The sequence below is a fragment of the Trichomycterus rosablanca genome, chromosome 22, assembly GCF_030014385.1.
Source record: "Trichomycterus rosablanca isolate fTriRos1 chromosome 22, fTriRos1.hap1, whole genome shotgun sequence".
NCBI classification, from domain to species: domain Eukaryota; kingdom Metazoa; phylum Chordata; class Actinopteri; order Siluriformes; family Trichomycteridae; genus Trichomycterus; species Trichomycterus rosablanca.
Window position 1 is genome coordinate 2,317,288 of NC_086009.1, and position 26,277 is coordinate 2,343,564.

At 40.7% G+C, this 26,277-nt stretch overlaps 2 protein-coding genes across 3 annotated transcripts in view; both read right to left on the reverse strand.

The window, feature by feature from the left end:
* Positions 1-1,675: 1,675 nt before the first annotated feature.
* Positions 1,676-7,054, reverse strand: si:ch211-195b15.8 (dual specificity protein phosphatase 8). Its single transcript, XM_062984709.1, has 5 exons — positions 6,904-7,054; positions 5,433-5,516; positions 4,045-4,204; positions 3,608-3,731; positions 1,676-2,833 (listed from the first exon to the last, which is right to left on the reverse strand). Exons 2-5 carry the CDS (start codon positions 5,514-5,516, stop codon positions 1,840-1,842), a joined length of 1,362 nt encoding a protein of 453 aa, XP_062840779.1. The 5' UTR covers positions 6,904-7,054; the 3' UTR covers positions 1,676-1,839.
* A 2,196-nt stretch (positions 7,055-9,250) lies between these two features.
* The window catches only part of ap2a1 (adaptor related protein complex 2 subunit alpha 1), a 32,952-nt gene continuing 15,925 nt past the window's right edge, over positions 9,251-26,277 (reverse strand). Inside the window, exons 10-20 of one of the 2 annotated variants that reach the window (XM_062984923.1) lie at positions 25,307-25,538; positions 23,648-23,836; positions 23,072-23,226; positions 21,544-21,615; positions 20,502-20,584; positions 19,302-19,392; positions 18,122-18,244; positions 16,003-16,119; positions 15,850-15,919; positions 15,508-15,642; positions 9,251-12,266 (exon numbers count right to left, since the gene is read on the reverse strand). In XM_062984923.1, coding sequence (XP_062840993.1) covers positions 12,189-12,266; positions 15,508-15,642; positions 15,850-15,919; positions 16,003-16,119; positions 18,122-18,244; positions 19,302-19,392; positions 20,502-20,584; positions 21,544-21,615; positions 23,072-23,226; positions 23,648-23,836; positions 25,307-25,538 — 1,345 coding nt within the window. In that variant the 3' untranslated portion in view covers positions 9,251-12,188. The remainder of the gene's footprint in view (positions 12,267-15,507; positions 15,643-15,849; positions 15,920-16,002; positions 16,120-18,121; positions 18,245-19,301; positions 19,393-20,501; positions 20,585-21,543; positions 21,616-23,071; positions 23,227-23,647; positions 23,837-25,306; positions 25,539-26,277) is intronic. The other variant, XM_062984924.1, reaches the window with a different exon arrangement.

A 26,277-nucleotide genomic window follows, 5' to 3' on the forward strand; every position in this document is an offset into this window, starting at 1 on the left:
AGCTGGTGTTTATGTACCTCACCCTGACGGACATGACTAATATGGGTGTTGTAAACCATGTGAAGCACTTTGCAGGTAATCCCAACTCAAACAGAACTCATGAGCGTGATGATCCTCGTCTGGGATGTTGTAGGTTTTTGGTTTAAAAACGTTTTATAAAGACTTTGATGTACAACACGCTAGTTTATACCAGTTAAAGTCAAAAGTTTACATACACTTTATGAAGAAAATGACGAGGACACTTGATATTTAGCTAATTAGACATCCTATTGCAAAACCATGGGCTTTAACATCGCTTCAGGTGCAGTTTGTACTTCTGTATGTAATGCTGAAAGTAATAACACATGTACAGAAGCAGAATTGTAAAATACGTCTCTTTTATTGAACACTGTGCCTCAGTACAAGCCATAGCGATACAATGGCCAAACAATTTCAAAATATGGATTTATAAATAACAACAATAATCAGAGCCTTTTTATATATAAATTAAATTTACAAGCAGGCTGTGCAATAAAATAGAACTGACATATAAAGTTGCAGAGTCGACTCTGTACACGTTCAGTGCAGCTGAAGTATAAACAGCGAACTGGCCGTTTATAGTATAACAAAGCATTCCATCCAAAAGTCTCACACAGATACAGAATTTCAGATATACAGCAGATTCTGCATGCAAAACCCAGCCAAAAACACTCAGGTATTCAATCCTCACTGTTTAAAAGAAATACTTCAACATTATTCAACCTGATATACGGCTGCAGAATCTCTATCACTCCATCTTTCAAACTGGCGAGTGCATACCTTATAGGGGGTACTTTAAATAGAAATTGGGGAGGGGAATCACTTACCAAATGAAAGTTTCTACTATCTCACTTCCCAAAACTAAAGAATGCATCTGTAAAAACAAACATACACTCCCCAAATTCCTGTTAATGGTCGTAACAAGAAATCATTGGTCAGAAAAAGAACGAGAGAATGCCATCCTGAGAGCGGTGCCACTCGTAACACAAGGGAAACTCACTTAAATAGTCTTCATGCACACAAACAATACATTCATAAAAAGATTTAAATGTTTGATATAAAACTCAAACCAACAAATCAACACGTCTGGTTTTTAAATATTGAGCATTTTGCCCCTTTTTACCCAATCCAGTCTTGGCCATTTAGAACTCATCTCTGTCTCTCATGGGGCAAAGGCTGTCATGCGCCCCCCTCGAACAGGCGCGAAAAGCCCCGCACTGCCACCCCCTGTGCAGGCGCCTCGACCGGTCAGCAGAGGCCACACTTGCACCAGCAACAAGGAGCCCTTTTAGTCATTGTCCCTCCCCCTACAGACACACAATTGTGAGCGCCTAACCTAGAGATTCAAACTCAAGAGCTTGAGATCTCAGCGCTGATGGGCTAGTGTTTGTTTTACCGCTGCACCACCCAAGTGCTTGTTTTTTTTCTTAAAAGATTAGTGCAATTTTGGGTTTGTTCATTTTGTTTTCCCAGGAGTGTAAATTTTAATAAATGTGTATCATTTATCGATAAATCTGTTTCATTTATTTTTTTCAGGGACGTGACCACTTCAAGCTAAAATAAATGTAACCGCCAGCATAATTGTGTGGGTTAAATTCAGAATTAATACCAAAACAAAGACATTTTTTGTGTTCCTTTAGTGGAAGATTTTGTGTTAACATGTTTTCTTTTCAATGTTGTTCTTGGTAGTTGAACGTATGTAACAGATGCAGTGAATACAGAAAACTATTTTGAAAACGTATGAATTCCTTTAATGGTGAAATTCTCTGTTTGCTTTGCTCGCAGAAGTCTGGCTCGTTTCCTAAAATAAAGAGTCTTTCTTCAGCATCTGTACGGCAGGGACGCCTGTCCCACTTTGATATGGGGGCCCAGGAGGACCCCGAGCAGCATGCGCTCCCCCCAGCCCAGCAGTCTGTTGACGGTAACGTTGATGGGCGACAGCGGGCTCTGATCACCAGCGCTGGCCTCGTCGGCCTCCACCGCTCCTCCCGTCAGCTCTGTTCCTGGTGCCGCCCGCCGGTCAGGCGTGGAAACGCACGTGCTTTGTGCCGAGCTCCTCTTTTTCCTCCTCTCTCGTTTGGGTTTGGTCTGCTCCTCTTTACCCCTGTGAGAAGCGGAGGAACAACCGTTCTGGCTGTCGCTCCTTCTTTTTTGGGATCGTGACTTGCTGCACCTTGTGGACGCCTCTCTGCTTGTGTTTGGTTCTGCAGGTGAAACGAAGTGACTTGTGTGATTTCCTGTGATTTTTCGCTCGACTTTCTGGTCAGCAGGGGAGCCGCTGGCATTCAGATTTAGGTTGTTGTTGGTGTGTGTTGTGCTCTTCTGGTGGGGGGCGTCTGCGGGGCTTGTTTGTGGACTTGTTTGCGGCGTCAGGGACAGAGTCAGGCTTTTACGCTTTACCAGTAGAGATGGAAGCTGAAGGTGAGTTGGTTTCTGTGGTGTGGGAGTTTGAAGGTTCTGTGGAGACAGTGGTGCCGCGCTGGAGGGTTCCTGCAGCTTTATAGGTTCGATGTTAAGACTCAGATTTCGGAGCTTGTCTGAGAGGGATAACGTGAACTCTGGCTTTGTTTTGTAGGTGTCAGAGTGGAGGTTTTTGTTCTCGTGGGTTGAACCACCCTTGTTGTTGTTGTCAGTGGTTGGGTTTTGTTTCTCGGTGCTGGTTGAGAGTCCTGTAGAAGAATTGGTGTTCACACATGTGGGCTGCTTGGTGACTGGGGTGGAGTTACTGTTCAGAGGAAGCGTGCCCTGGAAAAGCTGCAGCTGACCCAGAAAGTTGAAGTTGGGGGAAATTGTAGGTCTGCGCTCTTTCACGAACCTGAAAGAACATTCATTTTTTTACCTATTCTTACATTTAGTTTTTTATTTTGTAGCATGTTCCCTAACTTTCTCTCCCGGTTTAGTTGTATCCAATTACCCAATCATATTTAGCTTCCTCTACAGCTGTAGACCTCCACTCCTGATCCAGGATGGCACACAACCAACACAAACCCTCTCCAACATGTGTGCTGCAGCTGACCGCTTCATTTTGACCTGCACGAGGCGGGTTCATATGGAGTTACTCAAACCCTGGGTCGCGACCCTTAGGTGCGTGAGCCAAAAAAATGCATTGCAGAGAAATATAATAATCATTAAATAATCTTGTATGCAATCGCCCCCTTGTGGAGGCTTTATGTTACATTTTGTAAGTCACAGTAGGACCAGATTGTACAGAGAGGGTAAGATGCATTGATGTGTTGCCTGGGTCACGTAAACATCATGGACGCAAAATGTAAACAAAATGTGGGACACTCCTTTAGGAGATCCTTATTATCAGCCAGCAGAGGTCGTAACTGCAGCAAGAATCCCCTCCGGCACTTCCACCCTCAGATGAGCCAATAATTGTCCGTAAAGGCGTCAGGCCTGTCAGTTAATGTAATAGACCGCTGGGCCAGCTATTGAAATTCTGTACATATATTATTAGTAAAAGATTTTGGATCAGACAGATGTCCATCACCACACTAGCTTGTGTCTCCAAAGCTATCCACCACATGTAGGACTAATCCTGCCTCTAATTACATGATTGGCGATGACTGAATGTTGCGCTCATTACCTGTAAGCGTGATCGAGATCCATTTCCAGGCTGTACATGATGTAAGCGACAGCGAGAGCCGGTGAGCGGGAGATTCCTGCTGCGCAGTGGACGATGACCGAGCAGCCGAGAGACATGGCGCCGTCTGGAAACCAAACACCAGATTCATAAGTGCACTTATTCCATGAATAAGTACTGATGAATCGATACTGCTGATCCAGCATGGCAGACAGTGTTACAGTACCACACACACACACTCACACACTCACGTTAAGTCTTCTGGAGCTCAGAACCATCTAATGATGCCATTCATTATTTACACAAACCACTTCTAATCGTGTAGCAAGAATTATTATTCAGAACAATTTGTTCTCATTAGTAAAACAACAACGTCATGTGGTTGTACATTAGCGAGAGCTGATGTAACCAGCAGGGGAGTTCACGCGGTGCTGCCTCACCGATGAAACGCAGCGCCTGGGGAATCCAGGGAAGCAGGTCGTCCTTCAGCGAATCGTCGATGGGGATGCGCAGGTACTGAGACTGAGGCAGGAATGAGGGCTGCGGGCAGCATCGGCTCACGCTCAGCACGTAGGAGATCCCCCGCGCCGACAGGCAGTCCTGGATCAGGATGAAGAACAGTGATTTAGGATACAAATTCAAGTGTATAAAGAAATCACTGTTATTCAGAGTTGACGTGGCTGCAGGTCTTTATACTGACCAAACAGAAGCTCATATAGCCAAAAGTATTTGGACACCTAATCTTAAGCCATTTTAAAAAGACATGTATTAAAATAGAGTGACCTCTATGTGATCTATTCAGCTATAATAACAGTCACTCTTTTGGTGGCTTCAATATTTTAAACCCAATTAATAAAAAGATGACAGCATTTGTATGGCTGGGCACTGATGTTGGTCAAGAAAGTCTCAGTTGATGTTCCGGTTCATTCCAGAGCTGTTCAGTAAGGCTGAGGTCAGGACTCTGGGTTTTTTTAAGGGCTTTCTCTAAACTATTGGTGCAAATTTGGAAGCATAACATTTCCTTTATATAACTGATTTTATTCAGCTTTTTGCAACTGTAATGGCTGAAACACATGAATTCGGTAATTAAAAGGAGTGTCCCAATACTTTTGTCCAACCAGGATCAGCTAATTAATTAAAGCTGTATCAGTGTAGTTTCTGCTCAGTTGGTATATAAACCTGCAACCACAGAGGCTTTGTGAACAGGGATAAATACCAGACACAGATTAACACACAGTCCATAAGTGGATAAGTAGATTTATATAAATAATTGGCCTGTATTAATAAATATACGTTTTTAGATTTTAATTAACTTTGGTATTGTTCTATTCTGTAACTAAATGATAGGAACACACACTTTTAAAGGTGATATTAATAGTAGATAGTTATATAGATAGATAGACAGACAGACAGACAGACAGACAGACAGACAGATTTAAGTTCTATGCTGTCATGTCGAAGTTGCTGTATTTATGTTTTTACCCCATTAGATTTTCAGAAAACCCACAAAAATCAATAAATAACAATCCTGTCATAGAAAAACAGTCACAAAAAATCATTGAAATCCCAAGAAAATGTGAGAAATTAAGAAAATTCAGGCCCCTTATACTGTAAATGTATGTAAAGGTCTAGCTTTGACTGTACCTTGATCTTATTATCTTTCATTTATTCAATATTTTGAGAGTAGGATTCCATATAGACCTTATAATACCTAATAATACACATGAACAGGTTGACCGTATCTACGTCTAGTCCAGAGCAGCTGCTCCACCATGGCCTGGTTTATTAAGTAGGCCAGAAGGAGATTGAGAGAGAGAGAGACACTGACCTGTGTGATGTCACTCTCAGCCCCGAGGTAAAGCTGAGGCAGGATACGGGAGAGCGGGGCGCGCTCCGATTGATACACCATCATCTACACCAACACAGTGAGACACAAACACAGAGAGAGAGACGGTTATCACCAACACACTGAGACTAGTGTTAAATATTAACATGGACATTTCTTCAACATTCACGACAAGGTCCACAATCTGCTTTCTTATATATAACTGGGCTACCTGGGTTACAGAAGTCTTAGTGCTGACTGCGTGGAACTGGCTGTACCCATGATGTAATTGGCCACCCTGGGAGTCACCACCACATTTCTTTATATTAATGCTTATTATATTAAGATTAATTCTGTGCAGTAAATTTGGTGCAGAATAGCATGTTGTCATTATTATTATGCTACACTGGTGCATCACACCAGAATTTGCACACATTCTGCCTCGAATGCTTCATTATGTCGTGTATTTAAGCTATACGTCATGTATTATTTACAACTGCTGTTGGAGTTTCCTGCATCCCTGATTATGACTGCATACAATGTTATGTGAAAACCAGTGCAATACATAATATTGCAGCTTCTACACGTATTACTGCAGTTAGACTACCTCCTGAGTTTGCATGACGTTATAGCACTTGTTTATGTGCAGGCTGATCATTTATTATCATACAACAAACTAAATATGACACCAGAATAAATATATTAGGATTGATTTATATTTACTGTTACTTCTAGGTTTTATGTGGACATGATTTTTATTTGAAGTGGCATTCTTCTTAGTCTGTAATCATATATTATTATGTCAAATTACTTCAAACCACTGCAGAAATGCTTGTGTCCCATCAATAAGTACAAATATCATTAGGACACTAGATTTTATTACTGCAACATTACTTCCAGTATTCATCTGTGCTGCTTTATATTAACAGTTTGCAATCTGCAGCAGGTGAGAATGCTTTTTAGTCTTAAATTAAATAAATAAAATGTATTCACACAACATATACACACATAACCTGTAATATATTATTTGTCTGATTCCTGCAGAAGACAATGACACTTTCCATGCTGTTTAATTTCTACATTTATTACTAGAATAAAGTTAATTTCAGTTTTACAGCCTGTAATATATCATTTGTTTGCAATGTGCAGCCAGTGTGCTTTTAAATATATTAGGTTAAACATTAGGTGGAATGACATTAATATTGAATTACATGTATTACTGCAGGTAGGATACTTCTAGTGGTTTAAAACCTGTTTTGTGTTATTAGTTGTAGTAATAATAATACGCAATAAGCATCAGAGTTTCATGCATTTCAGTGTCTGATAATAAATGTTATGCATTTAATACTGCAGACAAATTACTTCCAGTGTTGTTTTTATTTAGTCTGTTTGCAATCTGTAAAAGCAGCACTTAATAAAATACTACAATTAGATTATTATGCATTAACAAATATGGAAATAATTAAATGCTTACCAGACGAATAGTGAGAAAAGTCCTGGATGAAATTCCTAAATAAAATAAAAGCTCGGTCAGTGCAGGTTCTGATCCTGCAGATGAAACAACAAGGCGTTTATTTATTATCCTCTCAGATTAAAGCAGATCTGATAAAAGTGCAGGTTTGTTCGCTTCTCCAGGGCGGTTGTGCAGCTCAGTGCGGACCGTCCTGTCCCCTCTCTGCACTGCTCTGCACTGTTGTTGTCGGAGCTCCTGATACCTGCCCCAGGCGGGGGCAAAAAAACATGATGTCATCCCTCCACCAGCAGCTAAGAATAGCACAATAGAGTGTGATGTCATTCCCAGCCAATCAGCGCTCACAGATCCGGTTTGTTCCACATCGGCTTTTTTACCCCCCGGTTTGGATTGAGATGAATCGCCTGAATTTTTCATCTGACGCTTTTGGAAATGCAGGAGAGATTTGTGCACATAAACGCATTTATTTATCATCAGAATAACACATTCAGCAAAAACACTGAGGATTAGTGCAATAATAAAGGTGTTGTTCACTTTCTCTACACATTCTGTTTATATTGATTTGATTATTAAACATGGGAAACTACAGCATATAATGTAATGTAAAAGACAGATATTGCTCATACTTTACCATATTTATTATATTTAACATATCTTTTGTACATACTACATTTATTAGATTTGCAATAGATTTTGCACGTAGTATATTAATTATATTTGACATAGATTTTGCACAATAAATAGCCTATTTTAGATTTGTTATATATTTTGCACATGATATATTTTATATATTAGATTTGCAATAGACTTAGCACTCGCAATAGTTTATTTATTAGCTTTATAGATTTTGCACATGCTATAGTTTATTTATTAGATTTGACATTTTGCACATGCTATACTTTTAGTAGCCATAGATTTTGCATGTTATAGTTTATTTATTAGATTTGACATATATTTTGCACATGCTATATTTATTATATTTAACATAGATTGTGCACATGGTAATTGAATTATATATGGCATAGATTTGGCATATTATATAGCCTATATACTATATTTATTACACTTGACATATTTTGCACTTGCTATAGCCTATTTATTATATTTGCAATAGATTTTGCACATGCTATATTTATTATACTTGACATATTTTGCACATGCTGCAGTGTATTTATTGGATTTAACAGTTTGCACATGCTATATTTATTATTAAATTTGACATACATTGTGCACATGCTATATTTACTATATTAGCGATTGACTGTTGCACATGCTATAGTTTATTTATCAGATCTTGCTCATGTTTCAGTTTATTATTATATTAGCCACTGACTGCACATTCTATAGTTTATTTTATATTTAACAGACTTTGCACATGCTATAGTTTATTATATTTAACATATAGTTTGCACATGCTACTGTATATTTATTAGATTTGCAACAGATTTTGCACATACTATAGTTTATTTATTATAAATAACATATAGTTTGCACAAGCTGTATTTATTAGATTTGAAATAAATTTTGCATGTTATAATTTATTTATTAGATTTGACACAGATTTTCTACATGCTTTAGCCTATTTTTTTTAGATTTGACATAGGTTTTGCACGTATTATATTAATTATATTTAGCATAGATCTTGCACAATGTATAGCCTGTTTTAGATTTGCCGTATATTTTGCACATACTTTAAATTTAAATTTGACAAAGATTTTGGACATACTACATTATATTAGCCATAGATTTTGCACATGCTGTAGCCTGTTTATTAGATTTGCCATAGATTGTGGACATACTATATTTATTAATTTGACATAGTAAAAAATGTTTCTTTTCTGTTAGGGACATGTTTACATTTATCTACACCTGGTGGCTCAGGTGATCCAGTCACACATGGAGGTGTAAACACGTATTGGGATCAAATGGTTTGATCGCATGAGGACCTTTTAAGAGCGGAATATTTTCACTTACCAGCATTAAAAAAAGTAAAAGCTTTCAGTTTTTAAACGCGTCTGTGGGCAGCCTGTCAAGATTGAAAATGTGTGGCATCCACAGTGCCTGGCGTGCCACCCAAATTCAAATTTACTTGCATAGCCTTTCTGCCAATGCTTGTTGTCACAAAATAACTTCTCAGATTTTAGGACCCAAGACCCCTGATGAGAAAGCTGGGAGCGACAGTGGAGTTCATTCATGACCTTATCAAATGTTTGAATGTCACCTGTGGAGGAAGTAAATCTCCACTGAAGTGCTCCACAAGTGCATTGACTTTGCTGACCTTTGAGATTTCAGATTCCACTTTTTATTAACAGGACACACACACACACACACACAAAAACAAAGACTCTGGTGGAGTATATGGCATAGTTTTACTTTCACATTATTCAATACAGAGTAATTTTCATCTAACACAGGTATCTGACAGATTGAACACCGATACACTGGGGCTGCATTAGCTAGCGGATACTGCATAGACACACACGCACACACACAATGACAATGGTTCTACACTACAATGACAAAATATCCCATCAACGTGTCACGAGCGCGTGCACCGAGGGAAGCATAGTGACTCTTCATTGAACTAATATGACAATGCCTCATAAATCTCATCTCTTTCTCAACAGAAATACCACACACACACAGCATACAAACATACACACTCGACCACCTCACAATGCTGACGCCGGCCCTGTATTTGTGTTTGACAGGTGATGGCTGCCTTCATCCTGCACTTTTCTCCACTAGTGTTCACAGGTTAAGTGCTTTTTACAAGATTTAACTGCAACACAGAAACACAACGATGCAACTCACTAAACTGCACGAATACATGCAATGTGTGTAGGCATGAATACAACTATGTGTATTTTAGAGGCAAATCTGAGTCGCTTCTGTGCTCAAGATCAAAGCTGTGTCATTTGGAGGGTCAGCAGAACGTCTTTAACTGAACCATAAACGGTCAAGACACACGCCAGACCAAAAATCATAATGTAAACTATAAAGGCAGTTAGTTGTGTGAAGATGATCATTTTAACCTCCACTGCTGGGAGTCTAAGAAGGCAAAATTGGTCTTGATCGCGGAGTGGAACGGATGGCATTTTTTTCTCGCCTGTATACTAAAAAAATCATTAGCTAGACATGTTTAGACCTTACGCTGTGCCAAATTTATGATGACCTAGTGTGTGGAAGAAAATACTAATGTCATTACGTCAGCCACTTTGCAAAAAAACTGTGGACAAATGCACCAGCACAAAGATTCGGTTCAAAGATTACTTGGAATTCATTTTAAATATCACAAATTTTTCTTGTGCAGTGCAGAAACTGGCCTATCAGACACCTCCGCCCTGTCTGCCGTCATCACTTCCATCTCCCTACCTAATATTTAAAGTCTGTTTAATTAATATAATGAAAAATTCTAATGGAATGATTAAAAAAGAGAGAAACGAACAAAAACGTTCACAAAAAACAAATTTTCACTATCAAAAACCAAACAAAACCGGGATTTTGATATATAGTTACGTATGTATACATATATATAAAATTTCTTCATAAACGTTGTCATAATCAGACATGGAATCATGACACTCTGGCTAGAACGGGTCTACGAGAGCCTCTTTTATCGTCAGGCCTTGTGAAGTGCACCAGCCAGCACTTGATTTGGGAAAATCTGGGAATGTGGCCTTTTCCACCAACAAGATGCCCTGGAACCGTTCAGCATTTGGTTCCTGCACCAAAATACAGTCATTCAATCATAATCACTATTAAAATGCCCAGTTTTGTATGTAAGATTTGAATTATTGAGAAAAAAAAGTATTATATTGATGCAGTTATAGTCGAAGGACTAGCTGTTCCCGGATCTTGAGCATAACGGTGTATGATGATCTCAGTGTAGACTGTGGAATGATTGTTACTAATCACATTTACTGAATTAGTGAACTCACACATCTGATCATGTCTGGTTCACGCTTCAGACAGATATCTGACCATGTGCTTTCCAGAGTAAGGAGTGAGGCAGAATGAAAACGTCACTGTCTGAGGTAGAAATCTCACCAGTAAAGATGTAAACTGGTGTGAGTGGAGATTTAACTCTTCTACCTCAGGGACGAGCCCAAGAACACTTACACATAAGCATGCCACCGATTCTCCACTACATGAAAATTCTGCTCTGGGAGACGTGTAATTGTTTGATTTTCAAATGAATCTGCTTGGATTCTTTTTCATCGGAGGAGCAGAACATTAAAATGCAGCACAATTTGATTTGAACAAACACACATATTTGAATTCATTACATGATGGATGTCTGGTCTGAAATCCAGTTGTACATGTTAAGGAACTTTTTAAAGAGCAACAATCAATTACCATTTTCGCTGAGGCGAGAAACCTCTAACATTGACATCTAAAAATATGACGATTTAATTATTCATTTAATATTTAATTGGTGACACAAGCACTTTAACCACTGTATGATGGACATCTAAAACCTTCTCCAATTCTGAGAAACAATAATAGTTTGAGGCTTCTGCAACGACCCTATTAATGGAAACACACTTACCACCACCTGTTTCAGACCCACCCATCCGACAAGTTCACAACAGGCTCAGAGACAAGCTTTCAGAAAGCAGGTAGAGGAAAGGGGGCATGAGATTTAGTGATTCTTATAAATGAAGTGCCATTTCTTTAGTGTATTTAAACTGCTCCAACCTCCCCCCCCCCCCCCATCCCACCGTCCCGCCCGAACTAGCTACTATGGAATGTTAAAAACAAAACCAGCTTGTGATGTGTGTGTGTGTGTGTGTGTATGGGCGCATGTCTGTGTCCATACAGGAATGTTTACAGGCTGAAATGTTGCAGAACACAAAGTGCCGCAGGAAGAAATAAAGAGGGACCGATCACTCGAGCAAGTCTTTAACCATCCCTCACTTCTTCTATTCATGAACCACCACACAAAGCAACTGTCAACACAAGCACAGGTAAACAGGCAGGACGGACTCACAACTCACACACACACACGCAGGCAGACACACAGCTTGTTTCGTTTCTCACACACACACACACACAGGTAAACACCGATAAAAACAAGAACGGTAGCGCTGATGATGATGATGATGATAATATACAATAATAATCATAATTATCAGATTTAGGACAATAATAGAACTGCCACAGGCAGGCAGCCGCTTTTCCCTTATGTACGAATGGAGATTGTTCCGGGTTCTGTAGGGTGGAACGCTGGTCTGGTCTCACTTCTAGAGTGTGATGGTCCACGCACAGGTTCTAGAGGAATCGTTCTAGAACTGTTCCGCCAGCAGATCACACAGACGCTTGGCCACAGTGTCCTTACTGCTGCGCAGGGTCAACCGGTACATCTGAAACAAAGAAAAAAATCCAACAAAACATTATAATGAAACCAATCCGCCCACAATCTGACGCTAAACTGGCAATGTTAGCCAGAATCAGGATGTTCCTAATCATTTATATTATTTTATGTGTTAAACTGGTCCAAAAGGTTGGCTTTCCGTTACTAGGACTAAAAGTAAACTAATAATTAGGTCCCTACTAAATTCATGGGAAAATGTGCTCAGTTTCACAGACCTTGTTTAAAAAACCCTGAAATCTGTGATTTAAAAAAAAAAAGAAAAGAGCCACATTTCATGGCGGTCATTAAATTACACTCATAAACTGAATGATAGAATAAATAGAAGCTACGATACACAGCACAGCTAAATTAATAGTTGGTTGTAAACCTAGAACATTCAGCGATGGTGTGAGGCTTCATGTTCTGTCTCAAATACGAAAATACTCAGTGTTTTAACACCCTCTCATCCTGCGTACTCAGAATTAGCTGCTTTACACCTCGACATGTTGGACATTTTGATTAAGCGATTGCTAACTAAATTGCCGTAGGATTGCTAGGACGCCTCATAGTGCAGATAAAAAATGTTAACTTGCTAAACACAAAGATTAAAGTTTGAATTTCACAGCAAATTGAAAATTACAAACGAAACGACTCATTTTACGCTCAGTGACGCGATTTTCTGGCCGTGAATTAGGTAGGGCCTTACTTACAATACAAGCTAAGGTTAAGATATATAATATCATTTATTGGTACAGACACACCTGTATTAGTTCAGTCTCCATAGCTTTTAAAGTTTGGCATCAATTCAGGCACATGAACACTAAGTCTGGTGCACTAATGTGGGTCAATAAATGTTTACACCCCGAATATAAACACACACACACCACAAGTTTCCCTACTTTACCGTCTAGTGGTAGAATCCTTGAGCAAGTGGACTTACACCTTCATTATGAAGAGATTAGGCCACTTGTTCAGAGGTAGGAAAATCGCAGCTATTTAAACCCAACTGATTCACACATCCAGATCTCAGTGTCTCATCACTCGTCACAGTGTTAAAATAGAGGGGACTTTCCACACAGTCAAACCACAAGTCCAGGTGACAGAACTACTGCAGGGTTCTGCTCGGATGAAACTGTGTAAATACATATATTCTTCTGTTTCTAAAGTGGCATTTATTGACTACTAATTACTGCTAGTTTAGTTTAGTTTTCTAACAAATCTGATATGGAAATGGGGTTCAGAACAGGACACTAATGTGTAGTACAGGGGTGATAAAAGACTAGATGATAAAAACTGTTCCGATTACAAATAGAACGACAAAACTAAAACACAGATACACAAAGAGACTCTGAAAACTGATCACACATGACCTGGGTTTTACCTGCTACTGCACAAAGAGAGTGACAGAAGCCCCTTTAACACTCCATACCTTTGGTAACATGGTAACCCTGACCAGGAAAGGCACTCTGTCATATACATGTGGCAGCATTGCTCGGAACTTTAACAGGTAGTTTCCTTCACACATGAGCAACTCGTTAAATACGACGAGCTAAAAATATATCGGATGTATTGAAACAGACAGCCTATTCAAATACCATGAGCATTTATATGGAGTTATTTATAGATATGGATAAAACTCCTAAACTATCACTTTTAGGATAGTTATACTTTATACACACTGTAAAACACTAACGTACAGTGAATTTGGCAGAAATTAAGCTTATGAAACTTACAGACCAATCATTGACTGTATAGATGCCCAGCCTGTTAGTGTGCGTTAAACAAAGGTGAGTTTGCTCTGCTATCAAAGTGACTCACTTAGATGATTCCTTATAAAGAATCAACACTTAGCAACCAACAGTGCTTTATTTTTAATAACTTAAATATGCAGATATTCCACCTGTCAAGCACTAGTTTTGTTAACAGTAACTTCAAAATTCAATTCAAATTCAAGTTTTGGATCTAGAAGAAGCGGTCAGGACTGGATACTGCATTTATACTGGGGTAAAATATACACCGATCAGCCATAACATTAAAACCACCTCCTTGTTTCTACACTCACTGTCCATTTTATCAGCTCCACTTACCATATAGAAGTACATTGTAGTTCTACAATTACTAACTGTAGTCCATATATTTCTCTACATACTTTTTTTGCCTGCTTTCATCCCATTCTTTAAATGGTCAGGACCCCCACAGAGCAGGTATTATTTAGGTGGTGGATCATTCTCAGCACTGCAGTGACACTGACGGTGGTGGTGTGTTAGTGTGTGTTGTGCTGGTGTGAGTGGATCAGACACAGCAGCGCCACTGTCCACTCTATTAGACACTCCTACCTAGTTGGTCCACCTTGTAGATGTAAAGTCAGAGACGATCGCTCATCTATTGCTGCCGATTGGGTCGGTCATCTTCTAGACCTTCATCAGTGGTCACAGGACGCTGCCCACGGGGTGCTGTTGGCTGGATATTTTTGGTTGGTGGACTGTTCTCAGTCCAGCAGTGACAGTGAGGTGTTTAAAAACTCCACCACCACCATGTCAGTGTCACTGCAGTGCTGAGAATGACCCACCACCTAAATAATACCTGCTCTGTGGTGGTCCTGACCATTGAAGAACAGGGTGAAAGGGGGCTAACAAAGCATGTAGAGAAACAGATGGACTACAGTCAGTAATTGTAGAACTACAAAGTGCTTCTATATGGTCAGTGGAGCTGATAACATGGACTGAGTGTAGAAACAAGGAGGTGGTTTTAATGTTATGGCTGATCGGTGTAAGTGCATACCAGTTTGTATGTAGCCTAATACTTAATGCTGTGATAGAAATAATTACAACTGTCTTCTAATAACATCGCTGTACAGATACAGAGCATAAAAATGTTTGTATTTGTTTTTTTGCTCCTGGTGTGTCTTTACTGGGAAATATTAAAGTAAACTATGTAACCATAAACACAGTAATGTACCTGCTTTTATTTTCACATAAACCAACCAGGTACTTTTACTGCGACTGTACAAGGTTTCGATTTCTCAGTTTACTCTGTGTTTTGAATCTAGTGTGTTAGATAGAGTGCATGTGTAAAAGGGCGAGTGAGTGAGAGAGAGAGCGAGTTACCTGATTCCCAGGCTAGATATGCAGCAGCAGATAGAAACAAACATCAGTGAGATGCAACAACAAACACAGATCACATGGGAGAACTCACTGTGTGTAGGGGTATGTGGGCGTGTGTGTCATAAACAACAGCGTGTGTGTACGTACCTGGGCTTGTGCATTGGGTTCGAGTCTCAGCAGACAGCCCACCTGCTGGGCCTTGGTTTGGACCACGCCAGCACACACAAAATTCTCAGGGTTCGGATCCACGTTCTCCAGCAGGGCTGTGCCCAATCCCAGCAACTTTTTATAAACAAAGACAGCGAAAAGAATATAAGATGGAAAAATCAACACAAACAAACCCCTCGGTGACCAGGGTGGCATCGACTAATTCAGAAATACAAAACGAACACTCAGATAGCAATCAGTGTGAGAATTTTGATATAATGTGAAGGAAAAGCAGCTTCTGTGGTAAATAAAACAGTAAAACAAATGTGGAACTGGGCCTACCTTGGCTTTAAGGACTTCTGTGTCCATGCCGTGGCTCGCCTTAAAGATCTTTTGTGCTTCTTGTTGGGGCCTGTGACACAAAAAGTACATTTATTATTTAAATCTTGCATCTCTCTCTCTTTTTCTCTCCCATACACACTTTACGATACTCACTGGCTAAGCTGTTTCCAGCGCTGAAAGAAGTCGTGAGAGGCCATCTCAGTGGGCTGGAAGAACTTGTTGATGGTGACCGGCAGCTTGAGCGAGAGGTTCTGCAGAGCTCCACCATACCTGAAATGCAACAGGAGGTGTGTGTGAACAGTGGGACAATGGGCAGAACATTGGGACAGTGCTGGGCTGGATTCCCCGGCCGGGAAGCTAGGGTACTTTCTGCGTGTAGTTTGCATGTTCTCCCTGTATCCGTGTGGGTTTCCTTTGCTTCTTTCGAAAAGTTAAAACACATACAGTCAGGCCAAGTGTGTGCATGTATGTATGTGTGTGTGTGTGTGTCTGCCTGCCTCGTGATGGACTGGCAACCTGTCTGATAAAGTGATGGTAAAACAGACCGTGAAAGAATAAACACTGCTGCTTAATTAAGTGGATCAATTAACATGACTTATTACCTTAATAAGAAAAAAAAATCTGTAATAATAAAATCTGAACATGAATTTCTGGTGTACGTGATTATTATTCACACAGTGACTCATGCAGCGTTCGTATCTGTGGAGGATCGTCCATTACGGGCTGTAAGGAGAGCATCTGTCGGGCTCCTCAGCTGGAGGCGCCGTATTGTCTGCGAGAGATGATGTAATGTATAAAAGGATTCTGATGTGGACACACGGGGGGCACGAGGGTCATCGCTGAGCCGTTCATGCTTCTGAGAAGCCAGCGGCATGAGGAAGCAAGATGGCTGACATCGTTGAAACAATTGTTTGGATGAATAACAGATTTTAACACAGTTTAGGGTCTGTTTGCTGTAAGAGGAGTTGAGAGAACAACATGCATTCTGTAAAATGTTAGTCAAACATACAAGCTTTCAGTTGTTGAGGAATCAGTGTGAGCCAATCTGTACACTAACTGTTTATCTGTGCACAAAGATAAAGAGCTTAAAGACATAAAATATTAGAAGATTAAACTCAAAGGCATGAGTGGAAATTTCATTGACTTATTATATTATTTTCGATAGTTTTATGTGGATTACACAATATTACTGAAAGCCTTTTAAATCGATTCCGGGAATATCAAATTATAGTACAGCAAATAGACATCCATCCATCCATCCAACCATCCATCCATCCATCCATCCATCCACACCCTGTGTACTCTTGTGAGTTACATTCACGGCAGGAAAGGTTTATGTGGGTGCTTTGTATCCGTTAGGTAGTCTCTGATATTATATGTGTATTCCTAATGAAGTGACTGTAATAAAGTTAAAAGTTTTTTTGCTTTTCCAAGGTTAAAAATGTCTTTCCAGCTGTTGAGAATTTTTGTCTTTCCCTTTGGTACTTAGGGCAATCAGTTAGTATGTGTTTAATCGTGATGGGTAATTGGCAGGATTCGCATCGCGGGGCATCCTCCCCCTTTATCAAGTAGGAATGTGTAAGTCTGGTGTGTCCAATGCGACATCTAGAGTAGATCACTTGAACTTTACGTTTTCCTGGGCAGCAAAAAGACAAGATCAAAACCTAAAATAAATTTTTTAAATATATATTTAAAAAGTGCCTGATGAAGCAAACAGGTAGAGCAGCGGTCTAACGTGCCAACACATCACCTCACGAGTTCCAATCTCAGCAGAGCCACCGACCTAACCGGGCGTCCAAACTCGTGTTTGAGGGAGGGAAGGTCGGACAGGGTCTCTTCTCGCTGCCCCTGTGATACGTGATCTCATGCACTGGTATTAATTTGTGTTCTTGCTTTAACAAATAAAAAAAACCAGCAGTTTGTTGAATTGTTGTTATTTTAATTAATGAGCAGGGCACTCATAAATAAGGTGCTCAGATACAGGTTCAAATCTAAGCAGTGCTATAAGCGAGCATGATATCTGAGGGGGATGGATTGGTACACTGTGTAGGGTATTCCTGCCTTGTGCCCAGTGTTTCCCTGTGGAACCAGAGACGCCAGAACCCTGGCCAGACATTTACGAGCAGTTTCCGATTCTATAATGGTTCAAAAGCCTTCAAAAACACTTTTAATCCTACGATGCTTTTGAAAAACTCATCCCATCACGTGTGTATTTAAAAAGAATCGGGGCATTTCTATGTTTCTATGTTAACGTGTGTCAATCACGTGTTACCTGAACTTGATGTTGAGCAGCGGTGCATCACAGAAGTCAGTCAGACACTCGATGTTGATGACCTGCTGCACCTGAGCACCGCCCTCCACCAGCGGGTCCACGGGCTTCAACTGAACATTCAGCTGTACATTTAGTCAAGGATTTACCACACACACACACGGAGCACAAACTTAAGACGTGTATTTAGGCTGAACCAGTAAACCAAAGGACCTTTAGTAATACATTTTACATTTAACTGGCCAGTACAGTCAGGATAAAGAATCCTGGGGCAAAACCACAACATAAACTGGAGGTTTATGATGAGAACAAAGAAAAAATCTAATGAAAATAACATAACCTTTCTAGACTAACCAATTAAAGCTATCTAATGAATAATTTGCCCACTGGATGGCAGTGTAGGATAAAAGGTTCACTGCAATTGGTGCCTCAAAGGTGCAAATAAGAATTGAGGATCTTTCTCAATAAATAATAATGTGCTCCTCATACCAGGCTGAATAATTAAACCAGCTTTTAAGAAGAAGTGCATTATGAAGTGAGGGGCAGCAGGTTGGTAAGGAGAAGTGTGGGTTGGCTTAGCCAGAGACGGGAGTTCCATTGTTGTACAGTGGATCCCTTTAAACCGCGTGTCAAACTCATAGCCCCCCTTGACATTTTATGTGGCCCGTATGAAAAGGCGTTTTAAAATGAAAGTCTAAGCTGCTTTAAGGCGTACTTTGTAAAATCGTACAACTGCATCTCCCACAAGTCATGTCGATTTTGTGACCCGCGAAGTGACTGCATCCCGCATCTAGACTGAAGTGTTTCCACGTCAGCGTTTAACTTGGTTTTCAACAAGAGGAGTTGAGAAATATCTACAAATAATCTCTAAATGTCCAAAATGAGAAAAATTAATACAGAAGAAAGGCAATTTAATGAAAGATAAGAAAGCAAATACATGTTTAAGCTTTAAGGAGAAAAAGCACTATGTTGGTGGTAAAGGAGTATGATATACGTCAACATTTTGACACCATTTTGACCAAATATGCTTAATTTAGTCTCATTTATACAGTCTTACAGTTATGTGACCCTCTGCAATAATAAGTGATACCAATCAAGTTAAAACAAAATCAAAGAGAAAAGCAGAGTAGGGCAGAGATAAAGAAGCTAGATTGTGCGTGATTGAGTGACTCAATAAAGGATATGAGACTGAAGTTCTCCTGGGCAGGTAACTGTGGTAGTGAAGTTGACGAATTGCACTGATGTCTTATTGCCATAGAACAAGTACATCCGCCCTGAAACACACACACACACACACTTTCTTTATATACGTGTCAGTGATGAACAAATTGCTACCTCATGCACCCAGTACAACCAGATCTGTCTGGACCACCAGGTTCTTGCTTTTAAAATTCATAATTGCCCAGCAGACAAGTGACTCACTGCTGTCTGCATTACACATTCGATCACATCACTAATAAACACAGTCTGTCTGTAATAACGCTAATAACGTATCAGATAACAGCACATCAACCCACAGACTTAGAGAATTTCTTCTATTTTAAAATGATTATGGTTTTAGAACCAGTTAATCATGTTCAAGAGCAACAAAATGGGATCAAAAAGCACATTAAAGGGATCATAGTGCACAGTGGGTTATTAATTATGCACACATTAGTAGAACCAACAGCTTTGTCCAGTTCCACTGGGAAACACAGGACACCAACGCATCGCAGGGATTTGTATACATTAAGTAGACAATGCGATGGCAACTACAACGTTTATTTATGACACCAGTAGTTCAACCATTTAAAACACAAGTCTCTATGAACAATACTTAAATCTCAACGGTGCTATCGGCTGGTTAGCTGTCTACACAGACATGATTGACTTTAATTTTGGTTGGGGTGTTGGGTCAAAAAGGGTATCCGGCATAAAACTGCCCTTATACACAAGCAGCCGCAAGCAACCGTTTGATGTTACATACAGTTTAATACTGCAGTCAAGATTTTTTTTAAGGGAATTTCTTTATTTATTTAGTAATTTGACACTGTGCTTACACCACAGTTATTTTCACAGCAGGAAGGGTAGACCATTCTCGTCAGTCTATCATCCTTGTCTAGGCTGTTCTTACCAGTGTTGTTCTTTAAATGCGCTCTTTTATACCAATTTGTTTTCATTTTGGCTTGGTTAAAGATTTTTGTTATAGTCTTTGACATTGCTAGAGACTGTCGGTTCTGTGATTATTTATTATTTATTATTATTTATTATTATCAGTATGTGTTTACTAGAAATGGGTATTTTAAGGGAATTTAAATTCAGCACTGGGGTCCAAATAACAGCCCCGGATTGTAAACTGCATCATCCACCTCACACAAGACAAACTCTATTTAATGTTACTTACCAAGGTTCTGCCGGTACTCTGACTTAATGCCAATCTGAAGCAGCTGGTTCTCAAACAGAACTCCATTATTCTTACACACAAACCTGCAGAACAGGAGATCGAGGAACCCAAAGAACAGAAGTAAATTATAAACACAAAATCAGGCACTTTAGCTCTTTTATTATTCAATGAAATGTAATTGGAGAGAAATAGTGTGTGCATGGGTGTGTGTGTGTGTGTGTGTGTGTGTGTGTGTGTTTGTGTTTTGTCCCTCCCTCCCTTCCTCTCAATGACTGGTCACCAGCAGGGGGAGCAAAGTACAAACGTTAGCAGGTCGTGCTTCCTTCGTGATGGTGGTTTTTTTGTGCTTCTGGTTTCCCAGACCACCCAGGCAGTGCCCGCTTTGTCTGGATGTGTTTTAAAACTGTGCCAAATCAAGTATGCGGACCAAAATGAGCTGCTGGGGCAACCCTAAATACGGGGGCAGTCAAAAGAGGAACGGTAGTTACTGGTTACACAAGATTCATCAGTTCAAGTGTTTAATGTCAAACTCAGTCACTGACAATTTTGTATCTCCAATTCAACTCACTAGCACATCTTTGTGGGAGGAAACCCAAGCAGAGGGAAGAACATGCAAACTCCACAAAGAAGGGACCCGGACCACTCCACCTGGGAACTGAACCCAGGACCTTCTTGCTGTAAGGCGACAGTGCTACTCACCGAGCCAGTCGAAAGGGAGAAAAACTATGTTTAATTTAAAGATGGTATTAAAGACTGCTTGCATTTTATTTTTATTTACCAAGCAAGTGTGAATATAAACTGCTCACAGATGCAGAGAGATTCAGGTGAACATAAAGCACTTTTTTATTGAACAGAATACAGCAAACTGCGAGGCGTTTTTGTGACCAAAATACTGAAATATTCTCTTTTATCAATCAAATGTTTAGGAACCAAAGCAGAAGTGAGGATTTCATCAGGGAGGAAGGTGTATTAAATATTAGTAAAACAAACCATTCAGCTCCATAAGTAGAAAAGAGAAACGGGCCAACGGTGCGACTCTTACTTGTTAAGAAGTTCATCTGACTCGGGCAGAGCGGGAGCAGGATCCTCAGGGGCCGCAGAAGGAGGAGCAGAGCTGAGAGCCGTGAATGAGGGAGGTGTCAGGGAGTGAAGGAAGAGCCCAAGACGGACAGATCCAGAGTTCACAGACGGATGAGTACGTTTAGGAGACGAGAGTCAAACGAGGGGTGGGAGACGAATAAAGGACAGACGAGCAACAGCCGAAGAACAGCCAAAGCATCGATGCAAAAGGTGATGAAGGGAGAGAGAGAGGAAGAGAGCAGAATGATTAGTGTTAGCATTTAAAAGCCTGCACAGACCACACAGAAATATTAGGCATTCATTAGAACTCAGTGCAAACGATAGTCTTTTAATAAACTGGTTAACAGTCCAGTACAAATACAACAGAAATAAATACTGCAATAACCATTAACTCTTTATTCCAACTTTTAAATGCAAGTTCTGTTTAAATGTCATTAGCAAAATTTCCATCAACCCAGTGCACATAAATACGCATAATGGTTCAGGCATAATTGGGAAAGCCAATAATCTGTGATTTAGCTATAAAGAGCAACACAAATAAGGTCAAAACAGTTTATTAACAGAGATATTTTAATTATTTTAGGCACACTTGGGTGGTCCAGCAGTCTATTAAGCCACCTATCGGCTGACCGAATGTCTACATCAGGGTTTTTCCAAACCTTTTTTTTTTTTTTTCAAGCAACCCACATTTTGTCTGTATTTTTTGGCAATCTGGTCCCACTGTGGTTTACAAAGATGTACCATGAAGCCTCGATTTGGGGGCGCACATGAACCAGTTAATTTTGTGTTTATTTAATTATAATTATTTTTCTCTGCGACCGATTACTTTTGGCTCAGGGTTTGAAAAAGGGCCCTGCGATGAATGTGCCCTGTCCAGACCAGGACAAACTGGTGGATGAAGGTGCCTTTTCCCTGATAAGACACGTGATTCAGTAGCAGCACTTTTACTCCAGGATAAATCAAACCACATGTTCAAACTCCTGTTTATCGAGTTTATTTCGGTAACAATCGTCCGCATTTGAAATATCGACAGCGTGCACTGCATGGAAACCCGACTAACGTCATTTGAACAGTTTGCTTTTGCATATTGACACAATAGCAACCACCGGCCTCTTACTCCGAGTCACCAGGACCCTCGGCCAACAAGGAGTCAGAGCTCTCAGTGGGAGGTTCCAGATCTCTGCCATCGTCCGATGACAATGGAGGACGAAAGAAAGACACGCGCACACATTCACGCAAACGCACGCACACGAACAGAAAGGGACATGAAGGGAGAGAGAGAGAGAGAGAGAGCGAGAAAAAGAAAGACAGTCACATACATAGTAAAGATAAAGAAGACAAGATTACACAAACGACACAAGGAAAAGAAACGTAAAAAGCACGAGAGAGCAAAAAAGCCTGACGAGACAACTGAGCTTCTTTAAACTAGAATTAAACTGCATTTCCGTTTAATTATGAATGACGAACTCATTGAGAACTGTCCCGCTTACCTGAGAAAGCCATCATCATTGACCCCGGTTGCGGGAGCAGCAGGTCCCGCCTCTGAGAAGACGTCAACCAATAGGCTGCCTGCGATGGGTGGAGCGGCACTAACCGGAGCGGCGGAGCGAAGACCGAGAAGATCTGCCGAAGGAGAAGGAGTGGACTGGAAAAGAGGAAAGGAGAGAAAAGGAAATTTATCTCTTGGTCAGATGGTCACTCTTGGCCAAAAGGGTTTGGTCTACATCTACATTCTGGATTCTGAACTGGTTCTGCTCAGTGCCTTCATGTTTTCTATGTAACAATCCTGAAAAGGAATCTCTTTTACTGGAGCCAAACATTCAGGTAATATGTACAATTCGAAAAAAGACCATAAGGAAGTGGCAGCATTTCTGTGAACTCCCACATAAAGAACACGCAGAGTTCATGGACACACATGTGCGCGTGAGCAGGACAGGAAAACGAGAAGTCACTTCCGATATGTAAGTGAAGCTCATATTTGTGCCGACTCATTTCCCAACGAAGTGCCAGCGCATCAGAAAGCTCCACGTGGGTTTGATAAGTGAATGTGTGCGTCGTGCACTCACAGCATTGGATGCTGCGATGGCTGAACCGTCCACGGGCCGCTCTGCTCCTCCGTTCAGCTCCCCTCCCTCTCTCTTTCCGTCCTCCAGCTCGCCACCAGACACCGCGCCAGGTCCCTTCTTCTTCTTCAGCTTCGCCAAGATGGAGGACTCCCTCTCGGGGAACGGAGGCATCTCCTCCAGCACTGTGGCCTGGACACACACACAAAAGATTAAGACAAGCAAATCTGTGCAAATGACTCTAAAAACAACACAAAGGGAACTCGGGTCACGATCATTTGCATATTTGCCTAAGCAGTGAGGACTCAATCCACCTGTTTTGCAAATATAAGGAATGTAGATTTTAGGTGAATTAACACACTTCACCAAAGGAACCAGTATCAAAGTACAATTTGTTCCAAGGGGCTACCAGTATAGCTGGTCTTCTAGATTATAAACACACCCTTAAGAGTTTCCCATAGGCAGTCCTGGGGTGTTAATTTAGGAGAACGTAGGTGGGGGTGGATCATCTATTAAAACGGGTCTACATATTAACTATATCGTTTCGTCCCCATCTGTGGGTTCAAACATATTTCACTTTGTAGAATAGTAGCCATTCAGGGGTGGGGAAACGCAGTACGTTTAACATTTTTACAATCAATTTTACTTCCTTGCTATCAGAATACTGCAGATTTTGGCAGAGGCTTTAACAGTTGCCTCTAGCACCTCAAGTCATCAACATGACCACAATGAACATTTTGCAAATATAACAAAACAGAATGGAAATACTGTACACTGTCCGAGACCCCTTTCTCTGCTTCTGCTCCCGTTCTACAAGGCTGCTCTAATTAGAATGACACACAGCAAAGCGCGTTTCCTACAGAAAGCGGTGATGTGCCTTACCTTGATCTTGCCCTACCCTATGCGTCACGCACCACACATTTACTGCTTGGATGCTCGGTTTTAATTAGCTGTCGATGCGCTCAAAGTTTAATCTGACCCAGTTTGAGCAGAATTTTTTTTCTCCCCACTTCAGCGCGTCCAATTTCTGCCCGTCAATCATCCTCTCACTAATGCTGGTCCCTGCTCCTGATTGGGGAGGACGAGGCTGCTCCACGCCCCCTCCGACACGTGCACAGCAATCGAATAGTCTGAGAGAGAGTCCCCATCCGGCTTAATCCCGCCCCTATCTGAACAACAGGCCAATCGCTGTTCATGTGGCCGCTCGGCCTCAGCCGGCAAGGCAGAGCCGAGATTCGATACGATGTATTCGAGATCTCAGCTCTGGTGAACAGCGTGTGTTTTTACCGCTGCGCCACCTGAGCGGCTACGGGCAGACCTTTTTAAGGCGCCGCCAATGAGACAAATTGTTTGTATGATGTACAAAAAAACGAAGCACAGACAAGGTGGAGAGAAACTGATTCTTACTGTTTAATTCAACCTTAAATATAGCTCAAAATAGTGACACCGGGTATCGTGGGAATCGCTCGTCATGGCTTCATAGCTCTGCAGAGCTTTCTAGGTTTAAACTCATTTAATTCAACAATATAGTGTTAATAACTTCACACTCAGTGACCAGAAAATGGTTTTGCTGCGTATCATAAAGCAGCAGTGTGAGCCCATCATGCATGGGTAAACGTATAGAACTTACACTTCACTTAAGAGTGTGTGTGACCATCTCACCAGTACATCGGTGCTCGCAATAGAGGAGAGTTTGAGGTACTCGACAGCCCTCTGCTGGAGCTCCACGTCGCTGTTCCTGATCTGGCTGTCGCAGCGCAGGACCTCCTGGATGGTGCTCTTGGTCTCGGGAAACAGGTTAATAAACTTGATGTAGGCAGACAGGAGCAGAGCACGCGTGGGTACCGAACACAGGTGAAACTTGGAGTGCAGCAGGTTGAACTGAACCAGGGGACTAGATGCGAGTTACAGAAAGAGAAAAGACAAGTGAGCATCACTGCAATGCAAACTGAAACCCATAACACTTTTAAGCACCAATGCATGTGTGTTCTGAAACAACATAAAGAGCATAATGGCAAAAACTGGCACCCTAAATCTAAACTAGAGCTGCTGAGGAGAATCTCATGATCATTAAAGAATGATATATTATATAGAATTATATAGTATATTCTCCAAATGCACTAAATGGACACTGGGGCAGCCCTCTTAATTACAGATTTCCTGCAAATGAGTGTAAGAAATCAATTATATAAAGAAAATGATGTGCTACCAACTCTATAGACATAAAGAAAAGCTCAGTTTAAAGAAACTCCAGTGGCCTGCACAGAGCCCTGACCCCATCCTCACAGAACAGCTACGGAATGAACTGGACCATCAATTGAGGCTTTCTTGACCAAAATTTGTGACCAGCCATACAAATGCTCTTGTGATTGAACGGGCACAAATTCCTATAGAGATACTTCAAAGTCTTGTGAGCTTTTTAGCTGAAAAGATCCCATAGAGGTCATTCTATTTCAAAACCATTTGTTTTTTGAAATATGATGTCCAGCAAGCTTATGGTCTGGTGTCCAAATACTTTTGGCCATACAGTGTAAATAAAGTAAAGGAAAAGGAAAAAAAGTTCATATGAAAGTAGTCATCTTCATTTCTTACCGTGTTACCACATCTGACCCAAACGCCCACATGATAAGCCA

Bases quoted from the DNA above. Each gene is read 5' to 3' on its own strand.
- si:ch211-195b15.8 (XM_062984709.1), bottom strand. From the start codon at position 5,516: ATGATGGTGTATCAATCGGAGCGCGCCCCGCTCTCCCGTATCCTGCCT. The intron at 3,732-4,044 runs GTGAGGCAGCAC...TTTGGTTTCCAG, and splicing joins CCAGGCGCTGCGTTTCATCG to ACGGCGCCATGTCTCTCGGC. The intron at 2,834-3,607 runs GTAATGAGCGCA...ATGTTCTTTCAG, and splicing joins GATCTCGATCACGCTTACAG to GTTCGTGAAAGAGCGCAGAC.